The sequence below is a fragment of the Stenella coeruleoalba genome (assembly GCF_951394435.1).
Source record: "Stenella coeruleoalba genome assembly, chromosome: 13".
Lineage (NCBI taxonomy): Eukaryota > Metazoa > Chordata > Mammalia > Artiodactyla > Delphinidae > Stenella > Stenella coeruleoalba.
The window spans coordinates 15,811,353-15,831,535 of record NC_137159.1 but is presented as its reverse complement, the minus strand read 5'-3'; the positions used below and the strand labels follow the sequence as shown (position 1 = coordinate 15,831,535).

Sequence of the window (20,183 nt, the reverse complement as noted above, 5' to 3'; positions counted from 1 at the left end):
GGGTGGAGAGGGAAGGTGGGGGAGGGAAGATGAAAGGGGATGGGAAAGGGAAGATGGCAAGTGGGAGAAAGAATCAAGAGGGTGCTGAGCTTCCTAGTTAGGACCTGAGGCATGAGGAGGGAGGGGTTGTCTTGGGATGGGCGTTTAGGGGACAGAACTGGGGGCTGAGCCAGGCCTGGAGCAGCCTGGAATCAGGGGTGGACCCTCAAAAGGATGTTAGGGTCACTGCCCCTCATCTGGATTGTGTCCCTGTCACAAAGCCTGTTAGACAAAAGAAGGATATGTTTGCCCTGGAGGAACCTTGGGTTGGAGGTGCCAACCAGAGAGACCGGAAGTGCCTTCCTCCTCAGCCATCATGTCACCTGGGTCGCCCTGAGCACAAGCAGGAGGCAAGTCAATCACGACGTGGCCCTTGGCCCAGGCAGAATCCTTGGGCTGTGAAATACATCTCCCGACACCTGCTCTTTGTGTCTCAGCAGCCTGTGCATGGTTATGGGAGCTCCCAAGACACCTGTTTCCCAGCCCCCCAAGACCTCCTCCAGCCCCTCCCAGGGTCACTGTCCCCAGGCGCCTCCTCAAAACGAGCTCTTCCTGGCTCCCTGCCTTTGCCTGGGTGTGAGTCCTCCTTTTTGCATGGCTGGTACCTCCCCAGCCCCTCAGGTACCTACTCATCTCCCTTCCCCAGGAAGGGCTCCCCAAACAGCCTTCTTGAGGTGCTCCTCCTAATATTTTTTGAAGCTCTTGTTTCTTCCAGGGCAGTTACACAATGTGAGAATATTTTGTCTCTCCACTGGAATTGTTTCCTGTTAACAAGCTCCCTTTTAAACAAAAGGATGGATAATAGGTCTCCTGCTTTCTTGCAGTGAATGGCTTAAACCTCAAACAAAGAAATGGAGGCTCTGGGTGGGGAAGGGCAGAGCCCTCCGCAGAACCACAGAAAAACAAAGCATCGTTGAAGACCTTCCATTTCCCAATTAGGCAAAAACTGAAACATGGATGAGCTCCTGCCTAAATCCTAGTGATGGTGATGATGATGATAATGGTGGCACTGACAACAATTAGTTTGCCTTATCACGTGCCAAGGACTTAATATATTTATCTCGAATCTTCAAAACTATCCTACAAGATGGGGACGATTCTATGTATACATGAGAAAAATGTAACTCAAAGAGATTTAAAATCACTCTGATAAAAGCCCAACTGAAATGTTTACACCCATTCTCTCAAAAGTTTTAGTTACAATGTCCCCTACAGAGCCCACTGAAACACACATATATGCACACGCATGTGCACACACGCTCGTGCACACACACACACTTGTGCACAAACACACACACACACCCTCCATTTCTCCCACTCCCCCCCAGCCCCACGGTGGAATAATAAAAAGCCTCCAAAACCATTTTCAAATCAAGTGGTAGATTTATTGGCTGTCTCTGTTATTCAGTGAGGTTAAAACGTCTCAGCGTAGGACACTCTAAACCTCGCTTTGGCTTCCCGTTGTGCTGCAAGACCAGCAACAGGAGCGCGGGTGGACAGTCAGTGGATGACAGAAGCAAACGGCCGCCGGCTCACATTGCTACAGTGATTCGTCCATAGGTTTAGGGAACATTTCGTTTGTTTTTCTTTCATAGCATCTTCCTCTTTTCAAACTCCTTCAGGAACAGGAGAGAGGGAGAAGAGAGAGGGGATTAAAGATTAAAAATCCAAATTACATTCACGGTCAAAATGATTCTTAAAACGTCTTGTTTTTAGGATCCAATGAGCAACCAAAAATTATAGAAGTAAAATACCAGGATGAGGTTACTGAACACAAAATGACAGTTTTCAAATGAGCGCGTGTCAGTCTGAATTTCACTAAGCTAGATGCGGAGCTTCAACTTTGTCTCCTAAACGCGGGGGCTGCGAGGCTTTGAATTACTCTTGTTTTCTATGGCAGTGTTATCATTAGGAGCTGACAGACCTGACTGTGCTTATCCAAACCTTTAACGCTACACGTGACACACACCAGCCCTTTTAATAAAACAATGGATTTGTTTAGTTTTTCAGAGAATAAAACTGAACACAGATTCAGTTCAGATTTAAACCAAACGTCAAGAACCTCAGAAATATATGAAAAGGAAACAATACTGAAAACCACATTTCTCTAGATTGTAACCATTAGAATGCAGCAAAATGTGTAGGTGCCTGCTGCCACCTACTGGAGTAAAATGGTAACACATGTCTCTGATGTGAATTCAAACATTTATTTGCTTTTTCTCTTCCTTCCCCTCTTTTAAACAAAATTCTTCACACACTCCCTAACCACCCAGATTTCTTTTAAACACTATGGCACACTGTGTCACATTCCACAAGACACGATCATGCAGGGAGTCAATAAAACAAGGAGTTAATTTTATTATCCCTAAGACAATGCCAAAGAAGATTATGCCAAAACATTGTTCCCTCCTGGGAAGACAATCGGGGCCTGTTTTCAGCATGTGCAAAAAGTTTTGTTTTTTGTGGGGTTTTTTTGTAAAGTCCATAATCATCAAAAAAGTAAAGAGAGAGAGAGAGAGAGAGAGCCTTAAATGATCACTCAAAGAGATAGGCCAAAAATCACTGCAAAGAGATTATGGAAGACACCAACTAAAATCTGAAAACCCCCAGCCTCTTTAGATCTCCCTCCATCCTGACTCCCAGTTTTCATTTCTTCTTAGTCGGTCTTTAACCTCTCTCCTTGGGAAAAAAACCTATGGAGTTAGCATAGCTACATCCCAAAGGCCCTCGATGGAAAAAAACAAAACACAAGGCAATTCTCTGCACAACCCCCAAAATGGAATTCAGGACACTTACGGACTCTGAAACGCTTTTTTGTATATCATACCTTACTACCCACAAAAGAGCAAATCTAGATGTTTGAAGAATAAAGTTTTTGAATCAGAACACTATTCCTTGTCATGCCCGATTAGAACATTAGGACCAAAAGGTGGAGTCGCTAGAGACTGTTAAGCTGCACACCGGAAAGAAAGAAACAGGAGAGACCCAGAAGAAAACACCATGGTTTCCAGGCACCCTGTGTGGCCTCCCACTTTAAGGCCAGTAACTTCCGAGCACTCAGGCCACTGTTCCAGCTCACCTTGTATATGGTGGTTCCCAGCTGTGCAGGGGACATGCTGACCACAACTCCCGCACTCTGCAGGGCTGCGATCTTCTCTTTAGCTCCACCTTTTCCTCCAGCAATAATTGCCCCCGCGTGACCCATTCTTCTGCCGGGAGGAGCAGTTAAACCAGCAATGAAGGACACCACAGGCTTGGCCTTGGGACCCTGGAAAATGGGATTTTAGACACTCTGATGAAGAAGTTGATCGAAACTGGACCTCCGACTCATGACTCTGCCAGAAAATGGCAAATGGCTGGGGCCCTTCACTCATCTTCAATAAGAAAACAACACGGGCTTCCCCGGTGGCGCAGTGGTTGAGAGTCCGCCTGCCGATGCAGGGGACGCGGGTTTGTGCCCCGGTCCGGGAAGATCCCACATGCCGTGGAGCGGCTGGGCCCATGAGCCATGGCCGCTGAGCCTGCGCGTCCGGAGACTGTGCTCCGCAACGGGAGAGGCCACAGCAGTGAGAGGCCCGTGTACAGAAAATAATAAATAAATAAAATAAAAAAAGAAAACAACACAAATATTGAGCTATGACTGAAACCACTGCATTCGCCTTTGAGATGACTTGACTCTTCCTACAAACTCAAAAAAACAATCCTGAAGCAAAACTGTTACCTGTTAAGATATTAAACTTCAAATTCACCCCCACAAGCTGTTTTACAAATACATATGTCACTCTTTCGTTTGAAAAACAAAAAAGCACACTTGAAAATACATAAGTTATGTGATTTGTGAAAACGAATTAAGACACAGATCAGGTTGTTTTAGTTCAACATAACTCTGTCTTAATGCTTTTGCATTAAATCTACTGCAAATATGTTAGTTTGGCTGAAGTACAAGAGAAAATCTGGCCTCACACACATATGTACTTGGAAAAGGGAGAAGTATTTTAATATCTGTCAGATAACAGGATATTCCTTGGCACTACACAAACCTCTTCAAATGGTAACCTGAAACCACAGTCCTTTGTTACCTCAAAATTCATTCATCATTCTGGATCTTTTGCCTACAATGATTTTGTAACATCCATTGGTCAGAAGGAAAATACAGATTCACTGAGTTATGTAGCTCTTCCAAGTGCTGATACACTTCCTCATTCAACATCATCAAATCACTCTTCAGTATCACCGCCAATCTCCTTAGAAAAGTCTTTAGTAGGGTGAAGTTCATGGTGGCAGAAACAAGTTTTCCAAAAATATACATTTGCAAGTTCAAACTTTATCACTGTCAACGAATACGAGGAGTTGTTTTCCTTGACACAGCAGGATTGCTTTGTTCATTTTTGAGAAAAGATCCGCCAAATAAATACCAAGGTCTGAACAACCAGTCTGCCTGCCAGACATTCTTTCAAATAAAACGTGTTGCATGAAAAAAGCAGCTAGTTCAGCTCACAACTCAACTGGCAAAGTGCTTTACTTCCCACTTCATCACAAAATACTGACTCCAGGGTCGAGACTTAATAAAATTAATAATTCTCACTGCTTCATTAAGGACATTCTTAAAGGAAACTGGCTTTTTTTAAAGTGCAAGTGCATGGCAGCGCCAGGTCACTGGCACAGTTCGCTTGGGCTAAGCTGACTCGCGTGAAGGCACCAGCACGCCAGGCTCCGCGTGTCTGACGCTCTTTACTCCAGTCCTGCCCCCACCATTCCTCCCTGCTCTTTACCCTCCAGGAATGCCAGACGGCTCTGCCTCTGGGCCCCTCTCTGCTGAGAAAGTTCTCCATCCTCCTTGGATACCTGGCAAATTCTGACTTAATTTTTAAGGCCTGGCTCAAGCCCCTTCTTCACCCCTAAGCTTTCCAACTCCCCCCTCCCGCTCTCTCCACAAGTGCTGGTTAGCTGCTCATCTCCTGTTCAGAGACTCCGCTATGCCTCTGACACATTTCTACCGTTACCCACAGCACACTGGCTGTAGCTTATTCCCCACGTGCTCCCCTCCTAAACCATGGATCTCTGAACGCCGGGACTACGTTTTCACTTATTTCTGTATGCCCAGCATCTACCATAGTAGAGAACTGAGACGAAAAGGCTCTGTAAGTCATTTACTTATTCACTCGTAGGCTCTGCAAAGGATGTGAGCACCTGGTATTCGAGTGGCACCAGTTTCCACTGGATCCCTCTGTCCCTATCCTCAAATGGTGGGAATATTACACTAGAAAGAAACAAGATTAGGATGAATCTAGAATGTCAAACAAATGTACACTCTGTCCTATTGACGAAGAAGAGTCACTTGAGATTTTTTAAGGAGCGAAAATTAGAATTGAAAAGACTATGAAAAAGTGTAGTCTGGGGCTTCCCTGGTGGCGCAGTGGTTGAGAGTCCGCCTGCCGATGCAGGGGACACAGGTTCGTGCCCCGGTCCGGGAAGATCCCACATGCCGCGGAGCGGCTGGGCCCGTGAGCCATGGCCACTGAGCCTGCGCGTCCGGAGCCTGTGCTCCACAACGGGAGAGGCCACAACAGTGAGAGGCCCGCGTACCGGGGGGAAAAAAAAAAAAAGTGTAGTCTGAGAACAGGATACAGAAATGAGAAGTGTGGAAGCCTAAAATCAGGAAGACAAGTTAGGATGGCATGACTAGAGTCCAAGCAGATGCCCAGGACTGTGGACTCTTGTCCTTGAGCCCAGCGACCTGACTCCTGACCCCTCACAGCGTAAAGCAGAAGTCAGGCAGACCTGGGTAGGAACCTCAGCCCTGGCTGGTTTGCTGTGTGCCTGCCATCGGCAAGCTGCCAGTTTCCTTACTCATAAAAGGACAAAACCATCTAATCCGAGGGTCAAGATTAAACAACACCACTCCTGCAAATAATTACTGTCATCGTGATGATAATAATAGTAGTTGTAGCAGGAGGCGACATTACTGAGTGTTCGCTCTGCGTCAGTTACTGTGCTAAGTGCTGAATATGTCACCTGAAATGTTCAACCTAGAATCTCGTACACAGTAGGCCCTCAATAAAACTTAGTTCCATGAGACCAACCAGAAATAGGAATACATGTGCCAAATGAAACAAAATGTAAAGCTTAGTTTTTCCCACTAAATTCTAAGCTACTCAAGGTATTCATGTATTCTATATACGTTTTTAAATTACGGTGTACAGTTGGCCCTCCATACCCACAGGGTCTGCATCAGAGAATAGAAAATGTATGTGGGAAAAAGATTCCAGAAAGTTCCAAAAAGTAAAACTTAAACCTACCATGCTAGCAACTATTAACAAAGCATTTACACTCTATTAGGTATTATAAGTAATCTAGAGACAAAGTATATGAGAGGATGTACGTAGGTTACATGCAAACACTATGCCATTTTATATAAGGCACTTGAACATGCATGGATTTCTGCAGGGGTACTGGAACCAAACCCATGCAGATACCAAGGGATGACTGTAATGTCATATAACCTAAACTTTTTTTTGTAAAAAGAAGTCAGTTTTTACCTAAATTTTAAACTTCACAACCTTTCTGAGCTCAAGAGACTCTAATAACATTTTACTCCAATCTAACAATTTACTTTATTCTTTCACTATTTGCCATTTACTGGTTCCTAACATGCCAGAGGACTGCGCTGGGCACCAAGTACACCAGCTCCTTGCTCTCCATAATACAGTCTAGAGTGACAGTCAGGTGTTAACTAAGCACGCCTTGCAGAAGGAACAAGCAAAGGCAAGTGAGGATGAAAACCACCGGCACATCAGATGGGACACGGATCTGAAAAGGAGGGTCAGGGTGGTGTGTGAGGGGCTGGAATACCAATGCTAAGTCTGCCCTTTGTCCTACATGGATGGCAATAAGCAGGCTGGCGGGGGGGTGGGGGTGGGGGGTGGGGAGGTGGAGCAGAGATATCAGGAAAAAAATTACCGAAGTGGTCCAGGTGAGATAAGATGAGAGCCTGCACCAGAGCAGAGGGACTAATTACAGATGACAATGCTCTCAATCTCCACAAACTGCTAAGATCTCAGAGACAGATCTCGGTAACTGAGTGGAAGCAAGAGCTGAGGGAGAAATAAAAGACGGTTCTGGGGTTTCCCTGGTGGCGCAGTGGTTAAGAATCCGCCTGCCAATGCAGGGGACACGGGTTCGAGCCCTGGTCCAGGAAGATCCCACATGCCGCGGAGCAACTAAGCCCGTGCACCACAACTACCGAGCCTGCACTCTAGAGCCCGCGAGCCACAACTACTGAGCCCGTGTGCCGCAACTATTTAGCCTGCGCTCTAGAGCCCGTGCTCCCAACAAGAGAAGCCACCGCAATGAGAAGCCTGCGCACCGCAACGAAGAGTAGCCCCCGCTCGCCACAACCAGAGAAAAGCCCGCGTGCAGCAACGAAGACCCAACCAGCCAAAAATAAAATAAAATAAATAAATTTATTAAAAAAAAAAAAAACACGATGGTTCTGAGGTTTCTGCCTTGGGAACTGCATGAAGTGTGATGCTGATTATACGCAACGACCATTCGCACTTAGGGAACAGGCACTATCTGGGGAAGAATAAAGATGAGAACAGCCAGGAGGATGAATGGAGGCCCTGGTGACTAGCGCGAGAGCAACGCCAGGGTGGACAGCAGATCCGACAGCAGCAGCGAACAGCTGCTTACTAAGAGTGCTTACCACGTGCCCAGGGCAGCTCTCCTCTATGTTACTGAGCCATAACATAAGAGTCCTACAAGGATGCTGGGAGCAAGACACTACTGTATCCCTATTTTGCCAATGAGGAAACTGAGGCACAGTGAAGTTAAGGAACATGCCCAAGGTCACACAGTTTCTAAGTGGCAGACAGAAGCCAAACGGCTGAGGATCAGGGAGTGAATAAAAAGGAAAAAAGAAAAAGTAAGAGATCCAGAGAGTAACGGGAACTTTTAAAATTACCACAGAAGAAAATCAAGTAGACTCAAAATAGCCCTTGAAAATTCCTTCAATTACATATGCATCACTCTGTATACACTACCCTGCAGGTGATATTATCGGTTCCTTTAACTCTCCGTTACTCATTATTTTTCAGCGGCATTTAATTTTGATGCATTCACTCTCAATCTCTTTTACAAGCGTAGACACAAGTTATCTCCCGCCCTCCTGCGCGGCCTCCTGAAGATGCATCTTCACTCATTCGTCAGTGTCAGGGACATCCTGGAAACCATGTGAATGCTCTCCCCAGGTCTTTGCCGCAGTGGTCCAGAGCACACGTTCACTGACTGGGGGCTGGCAGGCACCAGGCTGCTTCCGTCGTTACTGTGCCCTCTCTCTTTCTCTTCCCACCACCCTCCTTCACCCCAGGCACAGAGCTTAATTCCCTTAAGTTAAGTGAAATTATGATACAACGCCACACTATTCTTTTTCATTCGAAGGGAGAGGCAACAAGGAAAGCCTTCATAGGACATAGTTAATAAAGCTTTTCTACTTGACCTTTGAAGCGAAGTGCTACTCTACAAGGATAGACTGAAGCTAGAGGGAGGCAAGCTCCTGGAAAAGGGTATAAAGGACAGGTTCTTTAGAAGGTCAGCCTTGACAGAGAAAGAACACACATCCCCTGAGATGAGGAGAAAAGACACCAATGACAGATGAAAATGGAAATACGCAGGTCAAATGACAGCTTTCAGGCTGATGGCCTGGAAGTTCTCCCTTCAGCAGGAGGCCAAGTGACCTACAATGAAGTGTGAGGAGATGCCTGGGGGGAGGATTCATTCGAGAAGCAGAGAACAGGCCCCAGGGGAAACGGGGAGGAGAATCCACCCAGAAAGGGTCCCAAGTTCCCTGAGTGGCCAGTACTCCAGGTGCAGCTCAACAAGGTTTAACTTTATCTTTCACGTTTGCTTAAAAAATTTATCTTTGAAAAAAAACAAAATAACTTCTAAAACAAACCGGTGATATTATTCAAGGGCAAAGAGCTATATATATTTTTTTCCAAACCCAAACTTACTGAATTATGCTGCCTCAAAAATTCTGCAGCATTTTCTTCTGCATTACCACCAATTTCGCCAATCAATATGATACCTTCTGTGGCTGGATCGTTCAGAAAGATTTCAAGGCAGTCAGTAAAATCTGTTCCATTGAAAGGATCACCTCCAATACCTGGAAAAGTCAAAGAATATCACCAGCTGAAAACTGGATGAATCATAAAATTCAGGTCAGGAAATGCTGTTTTACCTGGTTTCTTATTTTGCCCACCCCCTTCTTACCAATATTTTTAAATGTGTCATCACTCTTGCATTTAACATTTAAAAATCACAAATGCTACATTTATTTCTGCTTATAATATCACATGAATGCTAAATGGTGGTGGTGGGTTCCTGTTAGTCACAAAAACAGCCCTCTTTTTGTTTAACTCCTTATCAAGACTCCTCCCTCCCACAAAATTATTCCTAGATAGTTCTTTAAAAATGAGCATTCTATATAGTTTCCCTAATTAGGAGAACTTTACTTCTGAAAACACATTAGCTTTTTCAGGGACATGAATTACTGTTTTCTATGTTATAACTTTTAACTTTGTTGGCTTCTGGTGAGTAGTTCATTATCAGTACCTTGTATATAATAGACGATAAATTCTGAAATTAAAAACAATCTGGATTAGCTAATCTGGCGTGTGTGTCTGTCTGTGTGTGTCTGCGTGTTAACATTACCTTCACTGTGGTAGTTCGTTGTGATTTGTTATTTTCACATGAACCACAAACTATTACCCTATTGGAGACTTAATACCACATTGGAAATAAATATTGGACATTTGTATTTCTTCTACAGTAAAAAAAAAAAATGAACATTTTAAGAAAATGTGTATTGGTGAGAATATCTTCTCTGATTAAACATTTAACCCATTTCTTTGCACAAAGTAACTATTTCATGAGGGACATTGCAGAGGAACCACTTGCAAGTTAAGACACAAGTCCCAGTGAGGGGAGGGGGGGTGTCTTGATCCCTCTTACCTCTGACCCAAAGTGAGAGATGACAAGAGACCACACACAGGGGCTCCACTATAGGCACTTGGCTTTTTAGCACAAGTACTTGGATAGGACTCAAGGCAATATTCCCTACAGACTGGCTGACACTCTTAAATCTTTAAGTTATGAACATGTATTTTATAATAGATAAATACGCAGGACTGGCTCCCTACTCTTCAACACACCACTCAAGAATGAAACTGAGGAAGAGAAGCGGCATCCACTGAGTGCCAGCCACGTGTCATGTCCTGTGCCTTAGCACACGTCGGCCCGCCATTTCCTCATCCCTCCAAACTCTCTGTGACATGGCAATTATTACTCTTCGTTCACAAATTAAAAACAGAGGCTACAGAAGACAGAACTGCCAACTCTATTTCAAAATCTTTTCTTATTTTCCATCACGCTATCTTGTATCATAGATTGTGCTTCTGCGCATAGAAAAGCTAAATTAATGTTTCATAGTGATTTTACGAATTTGAGTCTTTTTTTTTTTTTGCGGTACGCGGGCCTCTCACTGCTGTGGCCTCTCCCGTTGCGGAGCACAGGCTCCGGACGCGCAGGCTCAGCGGCCATGGCTCACGGGCCCAGCCGCTCCGTGGCATGTGGGACCCTCCCGGACCAGGGCACAAACCCGTGTCCCCTGCATCGGCAGGCGGACTCTGAATCACTGCGCCACCAGGGAAGCCCACGAATTTGAGTCTTAATAAAAATACTACCGGGTTATATTTTATAATTTTTTATCATAAAATGCTGCCTTTGATAAGCCTCTAAAAGATATTCTAAAAGTTTGAAGGAATATTTATAAAATGAGAACTCTGCCTGGCTTTTGGCAACAAATACCAAGATTATTTCAAAATGTAAAAATTTTTTTATATTTGTAAGTGGGAGGCAGTATGATGTGGCAAAGAGAGAGGTTCCAGGGAGCTCAACCCTCCTCCACCAATAACGCTGCCACAGGACGACACGCCAGCTCAGCGGTGCCTCGGGGGGTTGCCTTAAGAGTGAGATAATGATTGGCAAAGAATTCAGTGACTGTGAAGCACTGAGTGACAGCTGGTAATGATAACAAAATGCGAATTACAGTAATGAAAGTCCTATTTTTGAAGGACCATTTCTTCCCAGCAAGCTAAGTAACAGCTGTTTTCAAGGCCCAAGGCTCTCCAGGAGACACATGTCCCAGGATGTTTGTTCTGAAGCTCGGAAGTCAAATCCCAGACCATGAATCTTGAAAATATAACAGTCAGCTTCACGTATAAGCAAATGAAATTCAAGATCACAACATCTTTTTAATAAAATGGCATCAAAATCTCTCACAAATAATCAAATCAATAATTATCATTATACTTATTCAGGGAAGATACTGAACTCCAATAAAATGAGTTTAGCAAAAAAATCCCTCACCAATGCACAAAGACTGCCCCAACCCAACTTGTGTTGTTTGATGAACTGCTTCATAAGTCAGGGTGCCAGATCTGGACACGATACCTTAAAGAAAGAGAATTCAATAATATTAGGTTGTGTTCATACGACTATCATACAGTAAAATAAATTACAAACACAGGTATCTATAAAACCCATTTCACAATTTGTCAACCAAATAAACGATAACATCAGGTCATGAAATAAGAAGAAAATGCCTAAATTATAGCAGGGAGATTTTAAAAGTTATATAGAGAAGAAAGTGTGTTATTAGTTAGGGTTGTTTTATGACCATAAAAGCAGTTAAGAGAGACCTAAAGTCTTCCACGTAAAACGACTGCAGACATGCAGTAAAATGGAACAATAAACCTATAAAAAGGTCCATAAAGAAAAAAAAAGAAGGCATAAGTTTCAAGTATTAATCTTTGGCTAATAACCCTGATTTAGGAAAATAAATTCATAGTTAGGCTTGCTGTCTCCTGACCACACAGATTCCTCAAGACAGAGCCCTGTTCTCCTACGCTGGTTCGGTAAGAGACTGCCAATGCTGTTGGAGATTCTGCAGTGACTGTCTTTCTTGCTGGACTGGAACCTCCAGGGGGTCAGTAAACAAGACTGTTTTCCCTACACCTGCGTTCCCAGTATCAAGCACAGTTCAGGCACAGAAGGAGCTCAGTAAATACGTACCAAATGGGTCAATACTGAAAATCAATGGAGAACAACCACCCTCTCAAACAAAATCTAATTCCAAGAGTTTTAAGACCATTCACTAACTGGATCCTATTTCACGACAAATGACAACCACTAACACCAACCCCCATCTGTCTCATCCGTCAGTTTTTCCCTATTCTTAGAGCTTTCTTTCTATCTACATTCTCTCTTCTTAACACAGTCCCTCCTCTGTGGGACCTTTCATAACTGAGAAGGTTAGGTAGGTCATGCCTACGTACATATGCATTTGATGCATTTAGCTTTTAAGTAAAGTACAATCAGTAACTAAATTGTATATCTTTGTGTGAATTACCTAGTCTCCTTTCCACTCCTGATTCTTATGAATAGAATTATGATTGATTAATTGATTTTTATGATAGAATTATGTTCTTGTTCAGGCAACACCCTAGATTACTGGGCAGTACAACTGTTCTATTTATTCTAGTCTTTTAATGGATCAGTATAATAGTGAACAGTAGCACAAGGATTTTGTAATTCTTTTAAGGGGCTTTCATCTAATTATATAAATGATACATAATTTATATAAATGCAAACTGCATACATTTAAGGTAATGAAAGCAATGTTTTTAGGGTAAATTACTCCTGCCATCCTTAAAATATATATATAGTAAAAGAGACTATCACTTAAAAATATCTATCATAGGGCTTCCCTGGTGGCGCAGTTGTTGAGAGTCCGCCTGCCAATGCAGGGGACACGGGTTCGTGCCCCGGTCCGGGAAGATCCCACATGCCGCGGAGTGGCTGGGCCCGTGAGCCATGGCCGCTGGGCCTGCGCGTCCGGAGCCTGTGCTCTGCAACGGGAGAGGCCACAACAGTGAGAGGCCCATGTACCGCAAAAAAAAAAAAATCTATCATAAGGATACTTCTGCTTCCAAAAACAGGGGTATTTTCCTGTATTTTTCCTGTTAAGTACAAGTAAAAACCCTGGACATCATATATAAAACAAATATAAGAAATCTCTGAGGGGTTTCCCTGGTGGCGCAGTGGTTGAGAGTCTGCCTGCCGATGCAGGGGACGCGGGTTTGTGCCTCGGTCCGGGAAGATCCCACGTGCCGCAGAGTGGCTGGGCCCGTGAGCCATGGCTGCTGAGCCTGCACGTCCGGAGCCTGTGCTCCGCAAAGGGATAGGCCACAATGGTGAGAGGCCCGCGTACCACAAAAAAAAAAAAAAACAAAAAAAAAGAAATCTCTGAAAGATGGAGAGAAGACAGAGTCACTAGGGACCTCAAGACTCAAGCAGTGACACAATGGTGAACAAACCACAAAGAGGATAAATCCAAAGAAATTCCCACCAAAACTCCTAATAAATAAACTTCAGAAAACACAAAGACAAAAAAAAAAAAAATCTTGAAAGCAGCAAGAGAAAAGTAACACCTTACCTAAACAGGAAAAACAACTCAAATGACATCAGCTTTCTCATCAGAACCCATGGAAGCAAGAAGTGGAACAACATTTTTTAAGTGCTAAAAGAACTGTCAACCCTAAATCCTATACCCAGTGAAATTATCCTTTAAGGATGAAGGGGAAATAAAGACATCCTCAGATGAAGGAAAAATAAATAATCTGTCCCCAACAGTTCCATCATAAAAGAAAGGCTAATGGAAATTCTCTAGAAAGAAGGTAAATGATACCAAGAAGGAAGAACGCAGCAATAAGCAAAACATGGATAGATAGAAAGACTTTCTCTTGAGTGTCCTAAAAGGAAGAAATAAAACTGTCCCTATTTGTAGATAACATGTTTGTCTACAAAGAAAATGCTAAGGAATCTACCAAGAAACCCCATTAGATTACAGCAACGTTGCAAGATACAAGATAAACAAAAATCAATTGTATTTCTATACATTAGCCATGAGCACATGGACACCAAAATTAAAATACAATAAAATTTACAATTGCTTTCTTAAAAAAAGAAATACTTAGGTGTAAATCTAACAAAACATATACAGGACTTATATGCTAAAAACTACAAAATGCTTGTGAAAGAAATCAAAGACAATCTAAATAAATGAAAATATACTGCATTCATGGATTGGAATAGTCAACATGTCTATTCCCCCCAGATTGACATAAAGATTTAACACAATTCCCATCAAAATCCCAGCAAGAGTTTCTGTAGATAGAGACAAGATCATCTTAAAAATTATATGAAGTAAAGGAACTAGAAGAACTAAAATAATTTTAAAAAGAATAAAGTGCAAGGAAGCGATCTACCTAAAATTTCAAGACTTATCACTTAGCTATAGTATCAAGATTGTGTGGTACTGGTGAAATCCAGAAATAGACCAACACAAATATGCCAACTGTTTTTCTGACAAAAATGCAAAAGCAACTCAATGGAAGAAAGATGATCTTTTCAATAAATGGTGCTGAAGCAACTGAACACAAGTAGACGAAAAAGAACTTTGATCTACGTCTTACACCTAGAAAAATTAACTGAAATTGGATCATGGGATTTAAATGTAAAACTACAAAACTTTCAGGAAAAAGAAAGATATTTAAGGCTAGGCAAAGACTTATTAGACTTGAGGTCCAAAGCATACCTCACAGGAGAAAAAAATTAGTAAGTTAGACTTCATCAAAATGAAAAACTCTTGCTCTCTGAAAGATCCTGTTAAGAGCATGAAAACACAGCTACAGAGCGCGAGAAAATATTTGTAAGTTGTTGTATCCAACAACGTACTAGTATCTAGAATATATAAAGAACTCTCAAAACTCAACAGTAAAAAAGCAAACAACCCAATTAGACCATGGGCAAAAAATCATGAAGAAACACTTCACTGAAGAAGATATACAAATGACGGACAAGCACCTGAAAAGACGTTCAATATCATTAGCCATCAGGGGAATGTAAATTAAAACTATTACAATGAGATATCAGTGTACACTTATCAGAATGGCTAACATAAAAAACTGTGATACTACCAATGCTGGCAAGGATGAAGAAAAACCGGATCACACATACGTTGGTGACGGAAATGTAAAATGGATAACAATTTGGCAATTTCTTTAAAAACATGCAACTATCATCCAACCTAGCAACTGCCCTCCTGGGCATTCATCCCAAAGAAACGAAGACTTGGATTATATAAAAACGAGTACACAAATGTTTATAGCAGCCTTACTTGTAACAGCCCCAAACTGGAAACAATCCCAATATCTTTCAACAGATGAATCATTAAACACACTATGGCATATTCGTACCCTGGAATACTACTCAGTAATAAAAATGAATGAACTACTGACACAACAATCTGGTGAATCTGCAGAGAATTGTACCGAGTGTAAACAGCCAATCCCAAAACGCTACATACTACATGATATTATTTATACAGCACTCCTGAAATTTAAAATTTTAGAAATGGAGAATTATTAGTTTCCAAGGATTAAGAAGGGAGTGGGAGTAGGAAGGAAGTGGGTGTATCTATAAAAGGGCAAGATGAGGGATCCCTGGAGTGATGGAAAAATTCTTTATGTCTGTATCCATGTCAATATACTAGATGTGACATTGCATTATAGTTTTGCAAGATGTTACCATTGGGGGACACTGGATAAAGGGTACACAGAAATCTGTCTGTATTATTTCTTACAATTACATGTGAATTTACAATTATCTGAATATAAAAAGTTTAATTAAAATAAATTTTTTAAAAAGGATGTAGAAGTCAAGCATGTCACGTGTGGTTGAGAGTAAAAAAACGTCTAACATAAGTGAAAAAAATATTGTATAGTTAAATATCAATTTGGAATTCAATCTCTCTTCAATAACATTCAATTAGCTGTTATACAGTTTCATTAGCTATCATTAACACAAACTAGAAAGCCACTATACTATTGTACTGCTGTCATATTACATTACGTCCCATTCAGAAATACCCAAGGGACTGAAAAATCCTTCCTTTCCCTAAACTCTTAGCTTAAGGACTGGAAGTCAATGAGGCTTTTGAGAACATTAGTACTAGTATCAAAATAGGAATAGTTAGTACAAAAAATCATCTTTTCTCCTTCACCTCCTTGAAAATCTTGTAGTGTCATATATTTTCTTTTAGGTGAATTTTTTTCTAAATCCTCTGAATTAAAGGCAGTCTCCCAGAGGACTTCCTCATCAATGTGCTATGGCCATCTGGAGAACCAAGGTCTAAAGGACTTCCCTGAACTTTTCTTACTTGTTTTTGAGGTTCATGGGCACCTTAGAAAGCAGGGTAGTGATCAGAAAGGCAACTCAGTACAGGACACACCTTATTCCATGCTCACCTAAGTCTACAGTAGTAGCCATTCCAAGCAGACTGCAGAGTGTAAAGAGTATTCAAATATGTGCAAAAGCATCAGTGGCTATGTGGATCAGGCCCCGACTAGAAATCAGATGGCCTATGGAACTCCCTGCATCCTCCCTCGTAAGAGAACTTGGTAAGTTCTCGACTGGCAGCACGGCTGACAGCTCTAAGAGCCATTAGTAATAAAGAAAAATCATGACCTTTAACCCAGTCCTGTAAACTACACAACTGACATTTACTGACTATGTTTAGCTATTCTTACTTAGTATTTACAGTCACGGTTTACAGATGAAGTACTGTAAACTCTATTACGGTGGAGAAACAGTATAGCTTAGTGAGAGTTAGGTGTGAAGAGTCTAAAAACCACCATAATGGGCTAATTCTGAAACGTTAATTTGGTTATTTCCTTGAGGAACTAAACAAGTAGCAGTGCAATTTTCCCAAAACATTTTGAGAAAGCCCATAATATCCACTGAGGCAAAGTAATTCTGAAAGGACACAGAAAGACGAACAATAAAAATATTCACAGCATGTGTATCTGACAAAGAACTTAAGAGCCGGAATATTTACAGCACCCCCTATAATCAACAATTATATAAAAATTATATAAAAAAGACTACCCAAAAAAAAATAATGTGTAAAACACTTGAACAGATATTTCACAACAGAAGATTTATAAATGGCCAATAAGGACATGACATCATTAGTCATGGGGGAAACTCAAAACCATAATGAGACATCATTTTACTCCCGGTAGAATGGCTAAAATTACAGACTAACAGTACTAAATGTCTGTGAAGATGTGGAATGACTGGAACATTCATACACCGAGGGTGAGGGTAAAGAACGCACAGTCACTTTACAGAACTATTTGGCAACTTCTTAAAAAGTTGAACATGCTTTCACTCTATGACTTAGCAATTCCATTCGTAGGCATTTAACCCAAGAGAAATACCCACAAAAAGACCTGTACACAAAAGTTCACCTTAACCTTATTCATAATGAATCAAACCTGAAAACAACAGAAACATTTGTCAGTGGGAGAATGGACAAATTGTGGTATTCAATAAACTATTACTTACCGATAAAATAAACTATTGATACACACAAACACATGGAAGAATCCATAGTGTGCTGAGCAGGAAAAGAATCTTTAAAAAAACCCCAAAAACATCTTCACTGATTCTAGAGAATTAGCGTTTCTCAAGCATCAATTCAGGACATAGAATCAATTCACTATAAAACTTCCCTGGTAAATTCTCTTAAAGTTGAGTTAATTAAAATGCATTTGATTTGCAGAGTCAAATTTTCTTTGTGAGTTTTGAGCTCAGGGCAAGGAATTTTGTTTTTAATCTATAAGAAATATATACTCACCAATTCTTCCTTTCTTGTGAATATGGCCAGGCATGATGCCAATTTTGCATTCTCCAGGCTGAAGGAAAGTAATTCATGGTTTCAGAAAAGTGAAAAAAAAATTGTAACTTCCTAGGTCATACACACAAATATACTTGGACTGATTCAAAGCTAGTTAGCCTTCAGAGGGCTTATTTTTGTTTTGTACACTCACATTGATGACTCCAGGGCAGTTTGGACCAATCAGCCTGGTCTTTTCCTGGCGCAGCAGTTTGTGCTTGACCCGCACCATGTCCTGCTGTGGGATACCTTCAGTGATGCACACGACCAAGGACACTTCCGCCTCTATAGCTTCATTAATGGCAGCAGCAGCAAAAGGAGGAGGGACATAAATGACAGACGCTGTTGCTCCGGTCTGTTCTTTGGCCTGAAACATTAACCACGAAGCACTTTATTATTGGTTAAGTCAGAAACATTGTAAAAGAAATTCAATACCATGATTTTAATGATGTCTTGGGGTCAGGAAAGGACATCACCAGGAGACATCGGATGTCTTCATTCTTCCCATTAACAAGTTCACTTTGCTGTCAGAAAAAAGCAGAGTAAGCACGGCCTCCTTTCTGCCCCCTTGGGACACCCTTCTGCATTGAAAGTTTCTGTGACCTCCCATTCCCTCAGGTGACAGCATGTCAGTACACCTGCAAGCACTGCCTGATTTGCATCTGTGTCCCCTCATTCCTGGGCCATGTTTATTTCTGTTGTTCTACAAGGCACTTACCACCTGTTCAGTACCAAAGACCCTGCACCTCCCCAGGAGAAAAGGACTGGTGAGCCCCAAGCTCCAGAACCCAGCTCTCAACCATCTGTTTAAAAATACATCCCACTTAATAAATAATATCAAGAGGCAGCAAAATGAAGTGGTTTTCTTCCTAGCTGTCAATTTTTACCCTAAATGCATGCTGATTAGAAATAAACTAAAATACACACGCATAAATGGCCACGGAATAAGAATGGGTCAAATAAGGTTAGTCTACTCTACATCACCCCTCACGATGCAAAGCACTGAAAGACCATCAATTTGACCACGCTTCTCTCTCAGTGGTTTCTACATACTCTCTACATGTATCAATACACATGTAGCCTTCTACCCACCTCCACGGTAGCCACGTCTCTTCTCCTGAAAGGAAGCTCCTTGAAGACAGAGACTGTCAGTGATCTCTGGCTCTCCAAGAGTGGCAGCATCTATTCCGTGAGAGGCCCTGAGAGAGACTCTATACAGGCCTCGGATAAGGCTTCACCACAACCCTGCATGCTTAGCATCCCCAGCTACGAATCAAGATGCTGAGGCTAAGAAATATTAAATAACTTGCACAAGGTCACATAGCTAGGAAGTGGTACAGGCAAGATTCAACAAGGCAAAAGTATATCTGATTCCAAAGCGTCAGTTCCTTTCAGCTACAGCAGGCTGCCTCCCTATAAATGTTAAAATGTAACTTAACCAAGATGTAAATCAAAACTTTTTAGAAGGCTGTGCCATGGGATTCATAATGGATGCAAAAACCAAGTTACGGAACACACAGGTACAACCAGAAGGGACAGAAGTAAAAGACAGTGTCTTTGAGAATCATCCCCAAATGACTCCCCACGTTCCCAGCAACTTAGGGGCTTTCTCTACGGCACCCCGAATAAAAAGAGGTATCTTGACAGCGAGAGAAGAACAAGTCAAAGGATGCTGACTTGCCAGGGGTTAAAAATAATTCAAAACAATGTTTTTAAAAACTATGTTCAAGATGATAACAGAGAAGTGGGAACCAAAGGAAAAGAGCTAGGTTGGAACCAAGTGTAGGTATTTTATGGAAAATATCAATATATCCCATGGGTGCCTACCCCTTAAGGCTACAAACACTTTCAGCAGCTGGACTGTGACAACAGGGTCTGTGCTGGCAAATAATACTGTATGAAAGGTGTCCGTCCTACTCACTCAGAAAGCTCTTTGAAAGAGCAGAATGGGTGAGAGACAGTATCTGTCAAAGAACTTACATTATATTCCAAATGTCATATCTATTTGTATCAAAATTAATAATAAATGAATTGCTTAGCAATGAAAACTGTTTTCAAAGGAAAGCAAAAACAGCTCATGACAAAAGAAATCTGCCTAGAGAGATTTTTTCTAAAAATGCAAATCAAAAAAAAAAAAAACTAAATGATTATTCTACAGAATATATGATTTTTTTTACTCTTTAAAATACAATACACTCAAAACACACATACACGTATACAGTACACCCTATTTTCAAGTTTAAAGTAAAGTGAAAATTCCAAATTTGAATATTTGTTTTTTTCT

The 20,183-nt window shown here is 41.7% G+C and overlaps 1 protein-coding gene across 1 annotated transcript in view; it reads right to left on the bottom strand.

Moving 5' to 3' along the window:
• Positions 1–1,419: 1,419 nt before the first annotated feature.
• SUCLG1 (succinate-CoA ligase GDP/ADP-forming subunit alpha) overlaps positions 1,420–20,183 on the bottom strand; it is a 35,838-nt gene continuing 17,074 nt past the window's right edge. The window contains exons 4-9 of the mRNA XM_079940992.1: positions 18,054–18,266; positions 17,861–17,918; positions 11,467–11,550; positions 9,051–9,202; positions 3,119–3,307; positions 1,420–1,655 (exon numbers count right to left, since the gene is read on the bottom strand). Of these exons, the coding sequence (XP_079797118.1) occupies positions 1,629–1,655; positions 3,119–3,307; positions 9,051–9,202; positions 11,467–11,550; positions 17,861–17,918; positions 18,054–18,266 (723 nt within the window). The 3' untranslated portion in view covers positions 1,420–1,628. The remainder of the gene's footprint in view (positions 1,656–3,118; positions 3,308–9,050; positions 9,203–11,466; positions 11,551–17,860; positions 17,919–18,053; positions 18,267–20,183) is intronic.